Here is a 19,386-nt window from a genome sequence, read left to right as displayed (position 1 = left end):
ATCTGCTTTCTTCATAGAGGGCTCATTCACACTGAGGGTTCGATCACTTTAAGGGTGTTTTTGCCCTTTTTTTCCAGCGCAGTTGATTTTCAAAATCGCCCACAAAATGCTTGTGTAATGAATCTCTATGAGAAGGTTCATATCAGTACGTTGCTTCCACTTTGCGCTCTGCAAAGCGGTGCCTGTACCATTTTGGGGGCGTTTTTGCTATAATAGAAGGTATAGGAAGAGTGCTAAACGCTCACAAAACCGCTTTATGCAGTGATTGCACTCGCGTTTTTTAGAATAAATACATTGTGTTTATTCTTTTCCGGGTCAAAGAGTTCACTTCCTCCCTTGCGTCAGGGAGTGAATGACAAAATCGCTCTGGAAAAGCGCTCAGAAATGCGCTTTTACCAAAAACGCAGCGCCCAGTGGAGCGCCGTAAGGGGGAAAAAAAGCCACACAAAATCGCAAAACGCTTACGATTTTAGATGTGAACGAGGCCAGAGTACTACATTGTTTTCCAGACATAATCTTTAACACAACTTGTAGTCCGCTAATGATGGTTTCCTTTCATCCACCCTAATCACCACTTCCTACAGGATTTCTAACATGCCTTCCCTCTTCTCTAGAACTCCTTCACTAAGTCAGTTTGAAACTCGCCCACTTTTAAAAGTTTCAGACACAATGTAAAAACTGCAAAAATATAATCAGATCTAGGCAAATTTAGTCAGGTGTTCTTAACCACCATTGTTTCTCCTAAGCTATCCAAACATCACTGGAAGTGTACCTGAAATTTACCTGAAAGGTCTGCTTTAAAGAGAACCTGAACTGAAAATCAAAACTCAAAATAACCATACACAGGTCACACTTACCTCCTGTGTAGTCTACTCATCGATCTCTTTCTCCTCTCCTGTGCCCTGTTTGTCCACTGTGATCAATGGAATTCTCTGTCCTCCATTTTAAAAATGGCCATTACCCCATAACAGTTTTATGGTCAGTACACTGTTAAACTGTAATATCACCCACTTGAGCCATAGGGAAACATGGGCATTACCTTGCACAGTCAGTTGTAACTGACAGCTGCTGATATATAACTGGCAGCAACTGGTATATTTCAGTTCTGACAAAATATTGGCAGAACTTGAATCGATCACTGTAAGAAGAAAATTGTGAGCTTCTGAGAGGAATTGATGGTAAGGTTAGTATGTATTCATTTGCAGCTAGGCCATGTGTTTATATTAAATCATTTTACTCGCTTCAGGTTCTATTTAAGAAGGTACATACTATAGTAATGTTGAGAAACACTCCGTCTGAACACATTTCATGCAGAAGTCCATAGAAACAAATGACAAACAGAATCTGTTTTCTTCTTCTTGTTTGTCATTCTCCCATTTAATTTTTGATTTTATTCCTGCAATTTTTCACACCTGACCTGGTGTGAGACAGGGTTTAATTTCCCAGCAACACTATTGTTAAATATTCAAGAAAAACAAGCATCGCAGTTACACCAGGCTCAGCAATAATGTAGGTAAAATATTATCGCTCATGTCATTTTACGGTATTGTTTATTTATAAGTCCTGCTGGCAGCCTGTTCCACCTCTAGTGCATGAAATCATTCCAGGCTAATTCTGTGAGCTGTGATGCATGAAACATTTTAATTAATTAGTATTAATTCCCAGGTGTGAGGTATGCATGGATTCCAGTAATGTGCTTTGTGTTTCATTGTTCAAGGATAAAGACTTCTGCATCATCACGGTTCCTCACCTCACCCCCGAATTTCCTCTGCTGCAGAGCTTTGCGCGAGCCGTCCCTCTGAGCACTTGCACATTGCCCCAGGAGCTTTACATTTTCCACCGCGCTGGTTTGATCAAGTAAGTGGAAAATCAGCTCTGCAATCTTTGCCTGTGTCGTTACAGCTGCACTTGTGTGAAAAATACTATCACAATATGTTCTCGCATCAGCAGCCAGCTCTGGAGTTCTGGGGGGGCCGGTTTCATTTATTTTTTCCAGGCTTTCTGGCAACTTAATTAATACAAGCAATAGAGGAAGACACCCAGCTGATCACCCACATGCATACTTCATGTAGCCCCTTTTAAAGTGGACCTGAACTCCTCTCTGCTCTAAAAGATACACACCAGCATAATAACCTTTAAAGAAAAAACATTTATTTTTACAGCTGATACAAATCCTGCAATAAATCTACACAGTTTCTACTTCCTGGTTCATGGAAGCAGACATAGGGGTTGATTTACTAAATAGTGCTATGACAAATAGCACGCCTTATCAGGGATAGCACCCCTTATCAGAGATAGTACGCCTTATCAAAGATAACACGCCTTATCCGAGTAGTATAGCGAGCGCTACGAACCCACAGGGGCTCAAGGCAGGATGAGTGCCATTGCCAATTAGCAGGTATAAGTTCGTAGCGCTCGCTATGCTACTCTGATAAGACGTGTTAACTTTGATAAGGCATGCTATCTCTGATAAGGGGTGCTATCTCTGATAAGGCGTTTAGTGAATCAACCCCTATGTCTGCTTCCATGAACCAGGAAGTAGAAACCGTGCAGATGTATTGCAGGATTTGTATCAGCTGTCATTGTCAGGTTTTGGTGCTCCATATCAATTGTTACTGTTACGTATTAAGTGCTTGAAGGAACCCAGTGTAAAAGTGGAACTGGGGCCCCTAGCCCCTTAGATATGCCACTGCTAGAAAGACTCCTTCGGGTACTCATTTTTTTGTTTTAATTTTTGAGTTTTCATGAAAACAAAGCTAATTATTTTGTGCTCATCATTTATCAGGATGTGATACATCAGTGTTTTCTTCAGTGTTTATGTGCAAATATAATGGTTAGTACACACAAGGCAATTTTTCGTCAGATTGACGGTCAAATCAATTTTTTCCGACAGGTCTGATCTGATTTCTGATCGTTTTTCTGATCTATTTTGTATAGAAGTGATCAGAAAATCAATCAGAAAAGTGATCAGAAATCAGATCAGACGTGTCGGAAATAATCAATTCAACGGTCAATCTGACGTAAAATTGCATGGTGTGTACCAGGCATGCTAGATGTCTGCTGCAAGCACTATTGTGTGTTCTTATTCTTTGCTTTTCTGAAACAATAACGTTCCTTATATGATTTCAGAGCGACTTGTTTTGAATGTTTTTGCTTGAATGATAGATTGGGGAACAGCAAGTGGAAATAAGAAAGTAATGAAGTTAATCAAACGGATTATAAAATCCAGACACCCACTAGTGCCATGGGAGCAAGCTTTAATTAATGAGTAAAGATCATAAAGATAAGAACCTGCAGTCTAATTAATATTATGTCTACTGATGATTCTCCCTGCGCGACAGTGTTCTGAAACTAATAAAGGAGCGCATATTTAGTCTATGGCAGACATGCACACCCTTACAAACATACACAATTAGGGCTTACCAGCCTTCCTCCATGGTGCTGCACATTGCACTTCTACACTGTCATATGTGGTTCTTTTGTAATAAACACCCTACAATAGCTGGTTAATGCCATCTCTTATCATCTCTACACAGGCAAAAGAAATAAAGTGCAAATAGAGCACAGTGAGCTTTTTTACTGGTATGGTCAGCAAAGCACTATGCTTTTATGTAAGGGTTATTTGGAGAAAATCACATGTAAAGAATAAGTATCAAAGGAATATGTTAAATCCCCACTACTTTATTCCCCGTTGTTTACAATTACATCTGCTTTACCAGAAGCCTGTACACCTTATACAACAAAGCTGTATGTTGGTCTCACAACTTCCATTGCTGCCCCTATTTCACTTTCTTAAGGCCCCGTTCACACTGCACGCGTTTCCAGCCGCGTTTTGGAAACGCGTGCAGGAGGCAGACACGCACGACATCAGACAGTGCATAGAGTGCACTGTCTGATGTTCACACTGCATGCATTTTTTGTAAAAACGCGTGGCTGTCCCATTCACTTTTCAGTGAGGGGATCAGCCACGCAACGCACACAAACGCGGATTTTGTGATGTGACCCGGGCCTAAAAGATACCCAAGGTGACATGTAATATGATATAATAGACATGGGTATGAACAGTGCCTAGCACACACATAATTATGCTGTGTTCCTTTTTTCTTTCTCTGCCTGAAAGAGTTAAATAACCAGGTATGTAAGTGGCTGACTTATTCCTGACTCAGACAGGAAGTGACTACAGTGTGACTGTCGCTGATAAGAAATTACAACTATAAAACACTTTCCTAGCAGAAAATGGTTTCTGAGAGCAGGAAAGAGATAGTTCATAGATTTTAGCTCTGGCATAGCAATAAAACAGTTAAAACTTAAAAAGTAGATTTAAACATAAAATAAAACTGTGAAATATCTTAAAAAGTCATTTTAGGAGAAAGAAGATGGATACAATCCTTTATTTCAATCGTTTATTTTCACCTCGGGTGTCCTTTAAAAGAGTGCTGTAGGGGTAAAAGAGTTGAACTTACCCAGGGCTTCTAACGGTCCCCTGCAGACGTCCTGTGCCCACGCAGCCACTCACCAATGCCCCGGTCCCCGCCGTCGGTTCACTTCTGGAATTTGCGACTCTAAAGTCGCAAGCCCCTGCACGTCCGCGTCCTCACTCCTGCTGATGTCACCGGGAGTGTACTGCGCAGGTTCAGCACGGTCTGCCCCATGTAAGTTCAACTCTTTTTCCCCTTACCCCCCTTACAGCAACTCCTTTAATTAGGTCGCAATAAGGAGTGCACAGCATTAGGAAGATACTGTTCGATTTCAAAAGCAGCACAGTAGGTGACAAAAAGGACAAATATTGTGAAAAATTGGAAAATGTAAAATCATGCATATCAGTGGCTTAGCAATAGGACCACACAGGGGCCCTTGGGCCAGAGGGGCCCTCCCTCAGCCACAGTATTAGCTCTCTATTGGTCCTGTGCTGGTAGCAATCACTTCTATAGATGCTTTGAGTGGTAGTAATCATTAAACTGTTCCCCTTCCCCTTTTTGTACCTCTGACACTATGCGGCCCTTGGCAGGTTTTTGTGTGCCATATGAATTATGTATACAATGCTTGGGGGTGCCCAATGTGAAACTTGCACTGGGGCCCATAGCTCCTTGGCTATGCCACTGATACATATTATATGTGCATTACTCCTAGGGTAAAAGCACTATAAATTCATTTTTGCTGTTACTTACAGTAGGAAGCAAAAAAGGCTGGCAGATCTGAAAGATTTTGGACTAGTCCATCTCCTCGTGGGGGATTCTCAGGATTTCCTCTATGCTGGTGTTGTACTTTGTTCTCTGGTTGAACTCGATGGACGTATGTCTTTTTTCAACCCAAATAACTATGTAACTATGTAACTGTACAAAAGCAGCCACTGGAAAGGATGTATATAAAAATGCCAGTCAGCCTCCCTTCTCATTTGCACGGTATTTTGGCAGTTGGACTTAACAACTGCCATTCAGTAAGTGCTCTTGTAACACTTGAGAATCCCCCATGAGTAGTTGGACTAGTCCAAAACCTGCCAGATCTGTACGTGATAGTGACATAGGAACATTCATGGTACATTTTACTCTAAATGGGGGGAAATCTACATTTTATGTGTATATAGTTTGAATTTTACAGTTTTTTAGTTGGCCTTTAATTCATCTATATCAAGTTAGAACTGAAGAAGTGTTTTTAAGGGCCTGTACACACTGAAAATGACTGCCTTTTTAATCAGAATTCTACTTGTGATTTTTGTGCGTTTGCAATGCAATGCGATTTTGCTGAGGCTGTCTCTTCCTGGTTTCCCCCCAAAAACGCAATGAAAATTGCGTGCGTTGCATTTTTGCTGCGCTTCTCAATTTAAGCATATAAAAAATGCTGCAGGCACTGCAACTGTGATTTTCTAAAATGACATCTCACCCCTGTGTACAGTGCCTCGCGATTTGCTTCATATTCATGAAGGCTTTGCGATTGAAAAATAGCATGCGTTTCTAAAATCGCAGCGCAGTGCAGTCAGTGTGTACAGGCCCTAATTCAAAGCACTGACTAAGGGACTGTACACACTGCTGCGTTTGCGATGCGTTTTTAAAATCGCAAAGCTTTTATTAAAATAGAAAACCACATCGCACGAGTGTTTAGGGGTCTTCACAATTTTCCAAAAGATGTTGTGATTAAAAAATGCATGCAATTTTAAAAGCGCGTTGCAAGCGCAGCAGCGTGTACAGGCCCTAACACCCTGCATGCCACATAGCAATGCTCCATGCCAGTGCCATTACAGACAGGCCGGGTCAGACAGGTGTACCTCCTGCTTTGGTAGATGCCAGAGCTGGTATTTATTTAGACAATTGGGGGCCTAGTGAACTGTAGCAAAGCCGTGTTTTGTGGCTCCATTGGTATCCTCCGGCACATTTAGTTAGATGCTTCCAGACAGGTCAGTGTGATTATTCTTACCTCATTACAGGTTCACTTAACATCTGTTTCCGCAATATAGTCTATTATCATTTATTAACCTTAACTGATCAACTGTTAAGGAAAGCTTCGCCCCAGGCAAGAGTTAGTGAAAACAGCAGTGCTCTTATGTTATATTTTGTATATTATTGTTTATATGTGTATATGCTAAAGAGAAAAAAGTTTTATATCCATAATTGCACCATCTATGCATATAGTGAAATGGTTGGTCATTATGAAGCCAGTTCTTTATATTGTGATAAGGGACAAAAATGCAGGCTTCACATTATCCCAGTGCCACGCTTTACAGTGTACTCTCTGAGACAGAAAACAGACTGTGTGCATAAGTACTAAAAAGCCCAAGGGATTAATGTGCTAATGGTATTGTAGCTGCATTTCCCTGAGCTTCTCAGTGCTGCTTCCTGCCTCTGAATAATGGTGCTGAAAGAACAGCTCCTGTGGGTTTTTGCATTGAACATCGTGTGTTTAGCAGCTCCTGCTTTATAATAGGCAGCATTAGTACAGTTAATCTGCAATTACATTTCATGCAGTCAGACACCAATCATTTGCATGAATGTTTCACCTTCATTTTCAGCTCATTACAGGTGAGAGCAGTAAAGTTCAGTGACGTGCCAGCTGTTGAAAAGCTCGTACGGACGCTACACCTCCATGAAAACATATTGGATGACCTGAAAATCTACAATGAAGCACGGAGGGATGCTGTGAGTGAAGTCATTCAACAACTCTGTTGTCATAGTTGCATAGTTTATTTGAAAAAAGACAATCCTCCATCAAGTCCAACTAGAAAAAAATAAATTAATTAAACACCATCCTGAACATGCACGTATCCCAGTTGATCCAGGGGAAGGCAAAAAACCTTACAAGCCCTGGGGCAATTAGCCTTACAAGGGAAAAACTCCTTCCCAACTCCAGATGACAGTCAGATAAATCCCTGGATCAACTCTTCTGGGAATTACCTAAACATTATAGCCGTGGATGTCCTTCAATGCAAGGAAAGCATCCAGGCCCTCAGGAAAGCATCTAAGCCCTAAGGAAAGCATGCAAGCCCGAGTCATTTGTCTCGGGACAGGCAGTCGCATAATAAACTATTCAAGTAAAGCAGTTCTTCCTTTTGAGTTGCATTGAAAAGGTCAGCTCATAAAGTTACACATTACTTTTTGGTACATGCTGGAGCAGTGAAGCGGCTCTCATATCCTACACAGAACTCCATAGTTCATGGAGTTCACTGCATAAGTTAACTCTAGAGAGATGTTGTGACCCAAAGACATGTTGCAGTTGATGGAACGTGAAGGTTGCAAGTTGTGGTTACCACCCCCAACTGTGCTGCCCCCTAGCTGCTACTTCTTCCTTCTCCCAGGCATATAGCCATACACAGTGTGTCGGAAAGGGACTTGGTTAGGCCTGGTTCACACTGGACCAATCAAAAACTGATCCATGTAAAAACTGATCTATGAAACAGATCAGTTTGTGATCTGTGACCCTCCATTCCGCGTGGCCAATGTGACTGGAGATGTGGCTTTGGAAAAATCACTGCAGACCCAAACTAATGAAGGCAGAACAGCGTCATACAGAGATCCTTGGCATGATATGATATGCTTCCAATAATGTTACTGTGAGTATACTTAGAACACTACAAGTTAGAGAATTACGGCTTGTAAACATCTATTCATGGAGTAGAATTTGCATAGGCTTGTTTATTTTATTATTTTTTGTAGACTGTTTATATTTTCATTTTTACTTGTGTTATATTTGACAGGATGGAACACCTGTTCAGGCATTTGTGGCTGAAGTAGCTGACCAGATTGTTGGCATTTCCATACTGAGGAATGAAGAGGTATCATTTCTAGCTTAGTTGTAATTCTTCAGAAATTGTTTATCTAGTATATTCAGATTACATAAAATGGCACACATACCGTATTTTTCGGACTATAAGACGCACTTTTTCTTCCCCAAAGCTGGGGGGGAAAAGTCTGTGCGTCTTATAGTCCGAATGTACGGTTTCAGCTGAGCAATACCGGCATTCTCTTCTATGTGCAGGAGGCGGCCATCCATCCACGGGCATACATGCAGAGAGCTGGCGGCGGGTGTTAATCAGATGTCCCACCTGTTCAGGAGTGAGGCGGGCGGGCGGCCATCCATATGCGGGAATGCATGCTGTAAACTGGCGGCGAGTGGGAGATCGGCCATGTCCCACGTGTTTAGGAGTGAGGCAGGCGGGCGGGCGGCCATCCGCGGGCATACATGCAGAGAACTGGCGGCGGGGGATGAATCAGCGTTGCCCCACGTGTTCAGGAGTGAGGCGGGCGGGCGGCCATCCATCTGCGGTAATGCATGCTGTAAACTGGCGGCGAGTGGAGATCGGCCATGTCCCACGTGTTTAGGAGGGAGGAAGCCATCCATCCGTGGGCATGACACATGCTGCAGACTAGCCTGCAGCCCGCACGCTCCTCTCCTCTGCCTCAGTCTTTCTCCGTATGCAGCCGGTTTCAAAAATCACGCAGCGCTACCGGCTTCCCGTACTTCCTGGTGTATGACGTCCTATCACCACGTGACCTGAAAGACCATGTGACTCTTTCAGGTCACGCGGTGATAGGACGTCATACACCAGGAAGTACGGGAAGCCGGTAGCGCTGCGTGATTTTTGAAACCGGCTGCATACGGAGAAAGACTGAGGCAGAGGAGAGGAGCGTGCGGGCTGCAGGCTAGTCTGCAGCATGTGTCATGCCCACGGATGGATGGCTTCCTCCCTCCTAAACACGTGGGACATGGCCGATCTCCACTCGCCGCCAGTTTACAGCATGCATTACCGCAGATGGATGGCCGCCCGCCCGCCTCACTCCTGAACACGTGGGGCATCGCTGATTCATCCCCCGCCGCCAGTTCTCTGCATCTATGTCTGCGGATGGATGGTCGCCCGCCTCACTCCTGAAAATTGGGGATATCGCTGATTAACACCCGCCACCAGTTCTCGGAGGTCCTTGAAATCGGCTGCAGACAGTGGAGAGAAGGGTGTGTGCTGCAGCATGTGCGCATCTAAAGATGTAAGTTCACCTTTGGCTCAGTTCCTCACAAGGGGAATATATACAGTAAACCAATACTAGATAAATCAGGATTGTTCCTCTGACCTGCAAATGGGGGTCATTCTGGGTAGTGACAGTTTGGGGGAAAAGGTCCATTAGACACCCCTGCACTATAGACCACCAGGTTTAGTATATATTTTTTCCCCTGATTTTTGACCTCTAAACCTAGGTGCGTCTTATAGTCCGGAGCGTCTTATAGTCCGAAAAATACGGTATTTCTATGAGTTTAATGTACAATGATGTTCAGAAATGATGGTTGCTTCTTGATGTTTTCCCATTTAACTTTCCTTGAGGTTATGCCTCGGGATTTGCAAAATTGACACTCATCAGTTTAGTAAGATTAGGCCTTCATCTTAAAGTGGCATTACATTCAACAAAAATCTGTCTCCCATCTACTTACTGCCCATGTAATATTCCTGTCTGGCTTTATGCCAAAGTAATTTCATCCGTGTAAAAATCACAATTCTTCTGAGCTCACAGCACAACAAGCACTGGACAGAGCCACACTACATGATCATTTCATGCACAATGCAGACAGAGCTGTACAGTAAAGAATGAATAGCATTCTGCTGCATACAATCAGAGTAGCTATCACACATAATCACACAGAACTGATTTTCCTCTGTATGCTTTGACTTCTTATAGGGACCCTTAAGTGACACAAAGGCATTCAGTTTGACTTACCTGGGGCTTCTTTTAGCCTCCTGTAGTCCTTCAGGTCCCTCGCTGCCCTACCAATCCACTCCGTTCCACTCCTTTGCACCTCTGAAAGCTGTCCGACTGAGCCCTGTTGTGGGCTACTGTCACCGGCCTCGATTACACACCTGTGGCCATGAGCATTCTGCACATGTGCAGTTTAAAGTTTTACAAACTATTCATGTGCAGAACACTCCTAGCCACGGGGGTGTGAATGAGGCCGGGGCCGAAAATGTGCAATAGCCCGTGACAGGACTAAGTCGGACAGCTTTCAGAGGGGTACAGCACAGGACCAGGAGGACAGCAAGTGACCTGAAGGACTACTCAGACTTGAAGCGCCATGTTCCGTTTTTTCGCAATGAACCCAGCCTCAGTATGCTTTATGAGGTTTGTAAGATGAATAGGATCAGGCTTGCCCCCACCTTCAACACCTTCAAAAAAGCACTCAAAACTCACTCAAAACTCACTTCTTCAAGGAGGTTTACATCAACTCAACACTGCCCTAACCCTCCCTGCCAAGAACTTCTTGATGCACCCCCTCCTTTCGTGTCAACAACCCCTCCCTCTAGATTGTAAGCCTTTGGCAGGGCACTCTCCCCTTGTGTATCATACTTGACTGTGTGCACTTTACCCAGAGTTATGGAACTTGAATTTTTACCACTACCACTCCAGTGTATGATCTGGCATTGTATTACTATCTGCATTGTGTTGTGTATCTTACTGCTTATTACCTGTATTGTTGTATCTATTGTCTATTACCTGTATTGTGCTGTCACCCCTGTTATCATTGTCTGTAATCCTATTTATTGAACAGCACTGCGTAATATGTTGTCGCTATATAAATCCAATAAATAATAATAACAGGAGAGAAAAAGTTAGTACATGACTATGCAAACAATTTTTCATAATAAAAATATGTACACATGACAGTAAGGTCCACCCCCACCCCCCCTTTCCCCATGTCATGATTTTGTCCCAAGCTCTATATAAAGGACCACTATCGCGAAAAAAGTAAGCAGTTAAAATCTGACAGGACCGACAGTCCATCTCCTCATGGTGGATTCTCATGATTATACCTCTTATGATTCATACGAGCTGAGGTACAGATATGATAAAATAAACGTACTGTATTATTGAGTCACATAATAGAAGACATAAACTTTCTTCCAGTCCTTGTTTGTGAAATGCTACTGCAAGAGCTTCTACACTACACAGAAAGTGACCATTTGGAGTGAATCAGGTGCCTTTGGGTGCAGCAGGTTCTCACAGTCCCTGAGCTTGCTCTGTGATAGTGAGTCTTTCATCATTCATAAGTACTAATTAATATTTAAAGCTCTTATTGTGCTCTAAGAAACTCTGCATTCCATATGCAAATACCCACTTTCTGAAGGTCGCAGCCTAGACACAAGAATAACAAATCTCTTAAAAGATTTTGGAGGCATCTGCATTGTCCTGACAACGAGTCAGTATTAACATCTAGAGGGTTGGAACTCGTAGAGTGTACTCAAAGTGTGCAATAAAATAGTTTATTGATTGTGACTGAAAGCACATGGGTAGCTAAAGAGAACTGCAGCCAATTATAGCACTCTCACTAAGCCACCCTGGTGGGCATCTGAACTATAAGCGAGGACTCCTTACTGGTTATGTACTGGTTCCAGCCAAGATTCAAAGCCTGGTCTCCTGTGTCAAAAGTGGTGGCCTTAAAAGATACCCGAGGTGTAAATAAACTAATGAAATAAACAATTGTATCTAATCCAAAAACATACAGATAAGTTAATTGGCTCCCCCTAAAAATTGGCCCTAGACTACAGTACTTACACTACATAAGACATAGACATATGGCAATGGTAGGGATTAGATTGTGAGCTCCTTTGAGGGACAGTTAGTGACAAGATATATATATACATTGTACAGCGCTGCGTAATATGTCGGCGCTATATAAATACTAAATAATAATAATAATAATAACCTCCTTCTCCTAAAAATGACTTTTTAAGATATTCCACAGTTTTATATTTAAATCTACTTTTTTAAGTTTTTACTGTTTTATTGTTTTTGCTCAATGACACCTTCATTGAAGTATGCCAGAGCTAAAATCTAGGAACTATTGACCCTTTTATCTCTTTCCTGCTCCCAGAAACCATTTTCTGCTAAGAAAGTATTTTATAGTTGTAATTTCTTATCAGTGAGGGTCACACTGTAGGGTCACAGGAACATACCTAATGTTTAACTTCTTCAGACAAAGATAGAAAAAAAAGCAACACAGCCTAGTTATTTGTGTGCTTGGCACTGTACATACCCATGTCTATCTCATCATGTCACATGTCACCTTGGGTATCCTTTAACCAGTTCACTACTCTTGCATTACAGCAACCCACATGTAAGATTAGAAGAGTATGAAAAAAATAAGGTTCAGTTTATACTGTACAAACAGAAGCATCAGTGGAAGCTCCGTGCCCTGGATGTGCATCCCACAAATCTCCATTAACTGCAAGATTCTATTCTATCAATATGGGCCAACATTTCTAAAGAATGCTTTCAGCACCTTGTAGAATTAAGGCAGTTCTGAAGGTGAAAGGGGGTTAAACACCGTATTAGTATGGAGTTCCTAATAATCCTTTAGGTGAGTGTACATACGTACACTAAACTGATAGTAGGTATAACGTGGATTACTGGCTGACTTGATCAGTGTTATGATATTGGGTCAGCCAGTAACACACGTTATACCTACAATGTGTACATTGTATGTTTAACACAAGAAATGCCAACACTCGCTAATGTTTACATATGCTTTTAGCCCATGATAAACACTATTAAATACAATACACCATTTGTTACCCTCGTTACCTTTTCTGAATGTTTGGGCTTGGGAGGTAGGATACTGAGAGCTGATATTTAGAGAATTTTTAGATTTGGTCACCTGTACCAGGTTTATACAAGCAGTTTTTGATCCTCCATAACTGCCAGGAACTGAGCTTTACCCTTCAGTAAAGGTTGTTCTGGAGCTTATAAGGAAGTGAAAAACACTCCAGTAAACATCTGTTATCATACATTTATCGGAATCTTGTTGTGCAAACTAGAATTCTTCTTTGGAGCAAATCTGAGCTGAAATTAAACTGATGAGATAATGAATTGTAAGTATAGTATTAAATGGTAAATAGAACATTAGTAATATAGAACAGAATTTCATTTTTCTGTTTTATTTATTTTAAAGGCTGTATTCCTAAGTCTGAATTGCAAACAGCAGCCATGACAGTCTGATGTAAAATCTTTTTCATTCAGCTACAGAACAAAAGAGATATGAATGATAACATTTGTATAGCCCTTTTCTCCGGTTGAACTCAAAGTACTTCAGAGCTGCAGCCACTAAGGGTGCGCTCAGTAAGCGACCCAGGAATGTTAGGGCCCGTTTCCACTATAGCGTTGCGGAATCGCCGGCGAATCACCACAGGAAAATCGCATGCGGGTGCGATTCCGCATGCGTTTTTGCCGCGATTTCGCATGCGATTTCGCATAGGTAAGGGTGATGCGATTTTAACCATGTCACTGCCTGTGTGAATTAACATGGGTACCTATGCGAAATCGCATGCGAAATCGCGGCAAAAAACGCATGGGGAAAACGCATGCAATTTCCCTATTAAATACATTGCGTGCGATTCGCCTGCATTCCACACGCAGGCGAATTCTGAGGCCCCTACCCTGCAGATTTTTTCTGCACAGAAAAACGTGCAGGAAAACGTACAAGTGGAAACAGTCCCATCCACTTGCACTGGCTATGCGAATTCGCATGCGGGCACCGCATGCGAATTCGTGATAGTGGAAACTATCACTATTAAAAAACTATCACTATTAAATCACTATCACTATTTAATCTCACTATTTCTCCTCCTCTAATTGACAATTCTAGATCCAGGTAGGCTACTTTTTCTTTACTCCATTTAAAAGTGCAGTTCACTTTTGAATGGAGTAAAGAAAAAGTAGCCTACCTGGATCTAGAATTGTCAATTAGAGGAGGAGAAATAATCTCTAAAGGATACAAGAAACCAATTGGTGGAAATATGTTGTTACATAAAATAATACTAAATAATACTAAGTATGAAGACTTTATGGAACAAGCAATAGATCTGAAAAAGAAATTGGACGGAAGAGGATACGAGCCTGAGGCACTTGAGGTGGCATTGGAAAGAGCACAAAATATGGAAAGAGGAGCTCTGATAAGAGGAAAAAATAAAAAGAGGGATACAAACTTGGAATCAAGTGAGAGGTTGAACCTTGTTTTTGACTACACCCCAATGCATAGAGAGATAAGACAGAGTGTACTAAAGAATTGGAAAGTGATTCAGAGGGATCCGACCCTAAGAGAAGTGTATAGGCAACCACCATTGGTCACATTTAGAAGAGCGCCAACTTTAAGTAATAAACTGACAGCCAGTGAATTTAAAACACCAAGGGAACCCACATGGCTGGAGCAAGGAAGATCTAAGGGGAACTATAAGTGCGGCCATTGCTCTTTATGTACACATATGAACCCAGGGAAATATTTGAAGGTGGGACCAATAGATAATAGAACAAGGGACTTTATAACCTGTAGAACAACTCATGTAGTATATATTGTATGGTGTCCATGCCACCGCTTTTACATAGGCATGACGACAAGACAGATGAGGAAGCGAGTACAAGAACACATCAAGTCAGTAGAGACTGGAGTAGGATGTAGTAGATTGATTGAACACTTCAGGAATGTACATGACAGAGATACCACTTGTTTGAAATTTGCAGGCCTAGAACAGGTCCCAATCCCCACAAGAGGAGGGGATCGCGAACGTTTATTGTTGAGAAAGGAAAGTAGGTGGATTATCAGTAGTGATGCCTTGGGACCTTTAGGTTTAAACGATCATATAGATATGGCCAGTTTTCTGGATCCTTAATGAGAAGGTGCAATCGCATGGAACCCAAAACCTTTGATTACCATTATTGTTTTTAGATTGGACCTAGTATTTTCATGGATGGGGCAATGTGAGAAGTGTTAATATGGTGCTAAATAGTCGCAAACAGTTGACTAAGAAATAACAATGAATCAATAGAAAATGTAATGTTTAGCGCCACACACACACACACATTTTTTGTAGAACAACAAGAATATGCCCTGATAGCCCCTGAAGAGTAACTAGGCCCATTTTTTAATAATGAGGAATAATATCTTTAAATATTTTCCTGAATATTTTCTTTTTATTTCTAAGGAATAAATTAATAAAGTTTATCTTTTTAAGTAGTTCTAGGAAAGTCCACTCCATATAGGATACATTTGAAGAGTCTATCTAATTATTTAGCACCATCTAGTGGTACATTTGGGCGTCTTAAAGAATAGACGCACAGATGTCCAGAAAGACAAATACGTTACTTCCTGCTGAACGTACGCGTGGAACGCAAACAAATGCACGCATGCGTGTTCACGTAGTATACGTGTGACACGCAGACGAATGTACGCATGCGTGATGACGTGGAGACGCAGGAAGTGACGCGGAAGCGGCGTGACAGGTGCATTACACGGAGCGAACGCCCGGTAGTTTAAAAGAACCAGAAGTGGGATCTTTTGTGCGCACGGAGCCTCAGAAGAAGCTTGCACTAAGCGAAACGGTCGTCAGGCGGACCGCTGCTCCCACATTGCCCCACGGTAAGAAGATCATACGGGTATGTGATATACATCTGTGTTTATTATGGATGGAAGATTTTAACAATACCAATAAAACCAATGAAGATTTGCCTGGTGATAGTGCCGGAAATTTGTTTCTATGGTGAGAAGAAGAGATCAGATTACAACTTGTATTAGACACAAATGAGGGGGAATTAAACAGGCTAAACTCTCTAAATACGTACAGGGTGCATGTCTCTGTGTTTTCCTTCTGTCCTGTGCAAGAGTTCAGGTCCACTTTTAGTTAATTTGTGTTACTGCCCTACCCTTGGAAAAAAATACTGTGCTCTAATGTTGTGTCATTTATTTATAGGACATAGAGTACATTCGTTCACATTATAACATTGAAGACTTTATTTACTACAACCATCACCAGCGGGATGAGCATGGACATCTGTACCATTATGCTTTAAATCCTGTATTTAAACGCTACTGCAAGCATTTCCTGAAGGAGATTCTGAGGCTATCACACAAGTCTTCCCTGTACTACCCTGTTTATCCAACATATGATAGAGGAGGTCAGGTAAGCCGGGGCTCTTGTGTTTCAGTGTTTTATGAATGCAGATGTATTTTTATCATTCTACCTGTGATATCGAAATCTGTGTTCCCCCTAAAATTACTTGGCAACCTAAAATCCCTCCTACTGAGAACCATGGCAAAGTCCAATTTTGACATCGAATGCAAGCTTTATTTGCAAATTTCATTTACACATTACTATGAAGACCCACAATGCATCTCTTTAGGACACTGCTTGAATTTCCCATCCACTGTATAGGCCCAATACAATTGCAGTAGATAAAAGACTTGCGTGGATGAGTTCTTTTTATCTCCAGACCTTTCACACAACTGGCAAATTCAATTGCCGGTGTCTCACTGCCAGTGTCTCACTGTATGAGGTGATCTGTATATTGTGACCACCTGTTATCCAGAATAACACCTCTGGATAGCTGCTACAGGTATGGAACCATGCAGACTGCAATCCATACCGCAGTGGCTGATGGGTGTATGGTGGTGGATTCAGTTGCCAAACATGTCAACCGAGACTGTCCCAAGTGTGCTGAACTGGGAAATGGTCTGATGAGTTTAGAGGCTAGGGAAGTAGCTTAAAGTCTTCATCATGCTCTCTAAAACACTCACAAACAGTTCCGGTGGTATGACAACACATGTCCCATTGGCGATAGAGAAAACTGTCAAGTTGTATTGGTGTGCTTTATCCGCAAAGATAGAGAGATATCAATATCAGTTAAGAATTCTTTCCAGAAGTATAAAAGGACCCAGACTATACCAGGAAAACATACTCTGCACCATAATGCTTGTCAAAGACAGGTGTTAGCCATAATAATGTGATTCAGCTTTGTAGCTGCTGCTGCTCGAGCTAAGCTAAGAACTTTCTCCCATCTCTAAACGATAAAGGGGAACTGAAGAGAGAGATATATGGAGGCTGCCATGTTTATTTCCTTTTAAGCAATACCAGTTGCCTGGCAGCCCTGCTGATCCTCTGCCTCTAATACTATTAGTCATAGCCCCTGAAGATCAGGTGTTTCAGAATTTAAAGTCAGACCTGACAAGACTGGCTGCATGCTTGTTTCTGGTGTTATTCAGATACTACTGCAGAGAAATAGACCAGCAGGGCTGCCAGGCAACTGGTATTGATTAAAAGGAAATAAATATGGCAGCCTCCGTATACCTCTTACTTCAGTTCCCCTTTAAGCAACCGCATAATACCCTTTACAGAAAAGCTTTTTTCATTACAACGTATAGACAACCTACACAAACCCTGCAGTGTTTACTTCCTGGTAATTCCTGGGAGCACAGAAAGTGTTAACCTCCGGTATTTACATATTAGCCCAGAACGAGGGCACAGCTATCATCCCTGATTTACACTTTCTGATTACTTGCTGATATCAGCTAATTTGGCTTAACCACTTGCCGACCACCCCCAGCCGATGGGCAGCGGCAAAGACTGGGCCTAAACGACCACAATACGCCCATCAGTGGAGGCGGCTGCAGGCGTCATTCATGACGCGATCAGCCGCCAGCGACTGGCTCCGCCCCCCTCGCGCTGTAACCTGCCGGCCTATCGGAAGCGCCGGCGGGTTACTAGCACCCGGATCGCCGGATGTAATCTGTATAATAGGCTTTGTAATGTATACAAAGCCTATTATACTGGCTGCCTCCTGCTCTGGTGGTCCCAGTGTCCGAGGGACCACCAGGGCAGGCTGCAGCCACCCTAGTCTGCACCCAAGCACACTGATTTCCCCCCCCCCCCGCCCCCTGATCGCCCACAGCACCCCTCAGACCCCCCCCTGCCCACCCCCCAGACCACTGTTAGCACCCAATTACCCCCCTAATCATCCATCAATCACTCCCTGTCACTTTCTGTCAACGCTATTTTTTTTTTAACCCTAAACTGCCCCCTGCTCCCTCCTGATCACCCCCCCCACCCCTCAGATTCTCCCCAGACCCCCCCCCCCCCCCTGTGTACTGTATGCATCTATCCCCCCTGATCACCTGCCAATCACCTGTCAATCACCCATCAATCACAGGTAATTTTTATTCACAGGTAATTTTGCGACATTTGGTTTCAAGACTACTCCTCACCATTTAGGGCCCCTAAAATGCCAGGGCAGTATAGGAACCCCACAAATTACCCCATTTTAGAAAGAAGACACCCAAAGGTATTCAGTTAGGAGTATGGTGAGTTCATAGAAGATTTTATTTTTTGTCACAAGTTAGCGGAAAATGACACTTTGTGAAAAAACACAATTAAAATCAATTTCCGCTAACTTGTGACAAAAAATAAAATCTTCTATGAACTCACCATACTCCTAACAGTGAACACACCCCACAAATGACCCCATCTTGGAAAGTAGACACTTCAAGGTATTCAGAGAGGAGCATAGTGAGTCCGTGGCACATTTCATTTTTTTTTTTGTCGGAAGTTAGAATGGAAACTTTTTTTTTTTTTTTTGTCACAAAGGTTTCATTTTCCGCTAACTTGTGACAAAAAATAAAATCTTCTATGAACTCACCATGCCTCTCACTGAATACTTTGGGATGTCTTCTTTCCAAAATGGGGTCATTTGGGGGGTATTTATACTATCCTGGAATTTTAGCCCCTCATGAAACATGACAGGTGGTAAGAAAAGGCAGAGATGCTTCAAAATGGGAAAATTCACTTTTGGCACCATAGTTTGTAAACGCTATAACTTTTACCCAATCCAATAAATATACACTGAATGTTTTTTTTTTAATCAAAGACATGTAGCAGAATAACTTTTGCGCTCAAATGTATAGAAAATTTTACTTTATTTGAAAAATGTCAGCACAGAAAGTTAAAAAAGTCCTTTTTTTGACAAAATTCATGTGTTTTTTGATGAATATAATAAAAAGTAAAACTCGCAGCAGCAATCAAATAGCACCAAAAGAAAGCTGTATTAGTGACAAGAAAAGGAGGTAGAATTCATTTAGGTGGTAGGTTGTATGACC

At 42.1% G+C, this 19,386-nt stretch overlaps 1 protein-coding gene across 3 annotated transcripts in view; it reads left to right on the top strand.

Annotated features, from left to right (window-relative positions):
- Nucleotides 1-19,386, top strand: part of CFAP61 (cilia and flagella associated protein 61) — a 399,007-nt gene that overhangs the window by 107,199 nt on the left and 272,422 nt on the right. For all 3 annotated transcript variants that reach the window (XM_068232439.1, XM_068232441.1, XM_068232438.1), the window contains exons 13-16: nucleotides 1,718-1,857; nucleotides 7,004-7,130; nucleotides 8,186-8,263; nucleotides 16,211-16,420. In XM_068232439.1, coding sequence (XP_068088540.1) covers nucleotides 1,718-1,857; nucleotides 7,004-7,130; nucleotides 8,186-8,263; nucleotides 16,211-16,420 — 555 coding nt within the window. The remainder of the gene's footprint in view (nucleotides 1-1,717; nucleotides 1,858-7,003; nucleotides 7,131-8,185; nucleotides 8,264-16,210; nucleotides 16,421-19,386) is intronic.

Source organism: Hyperolius riggenbachi, chromosome 4 (genome assembly GCF_040937935.1).
Source record: "Hyperolius riggenbachi isolate aHypRig1 chromosome 4, aHypRig1.pri, whole genome shotgun sequence".
Taxonomy (NCBI): domain Eukaryota; kingdom Metazoa; phylum Chordata; class Amphibia; order Anura; family Hyperoliidae; genus Hyperolius; species Hyperolius riggenbachi.
The sequence above is the reverse complement of the archived record's forward strand: the minus strand, read 5'-3'. Positions and strand labels throughout refer to the sequence as shown.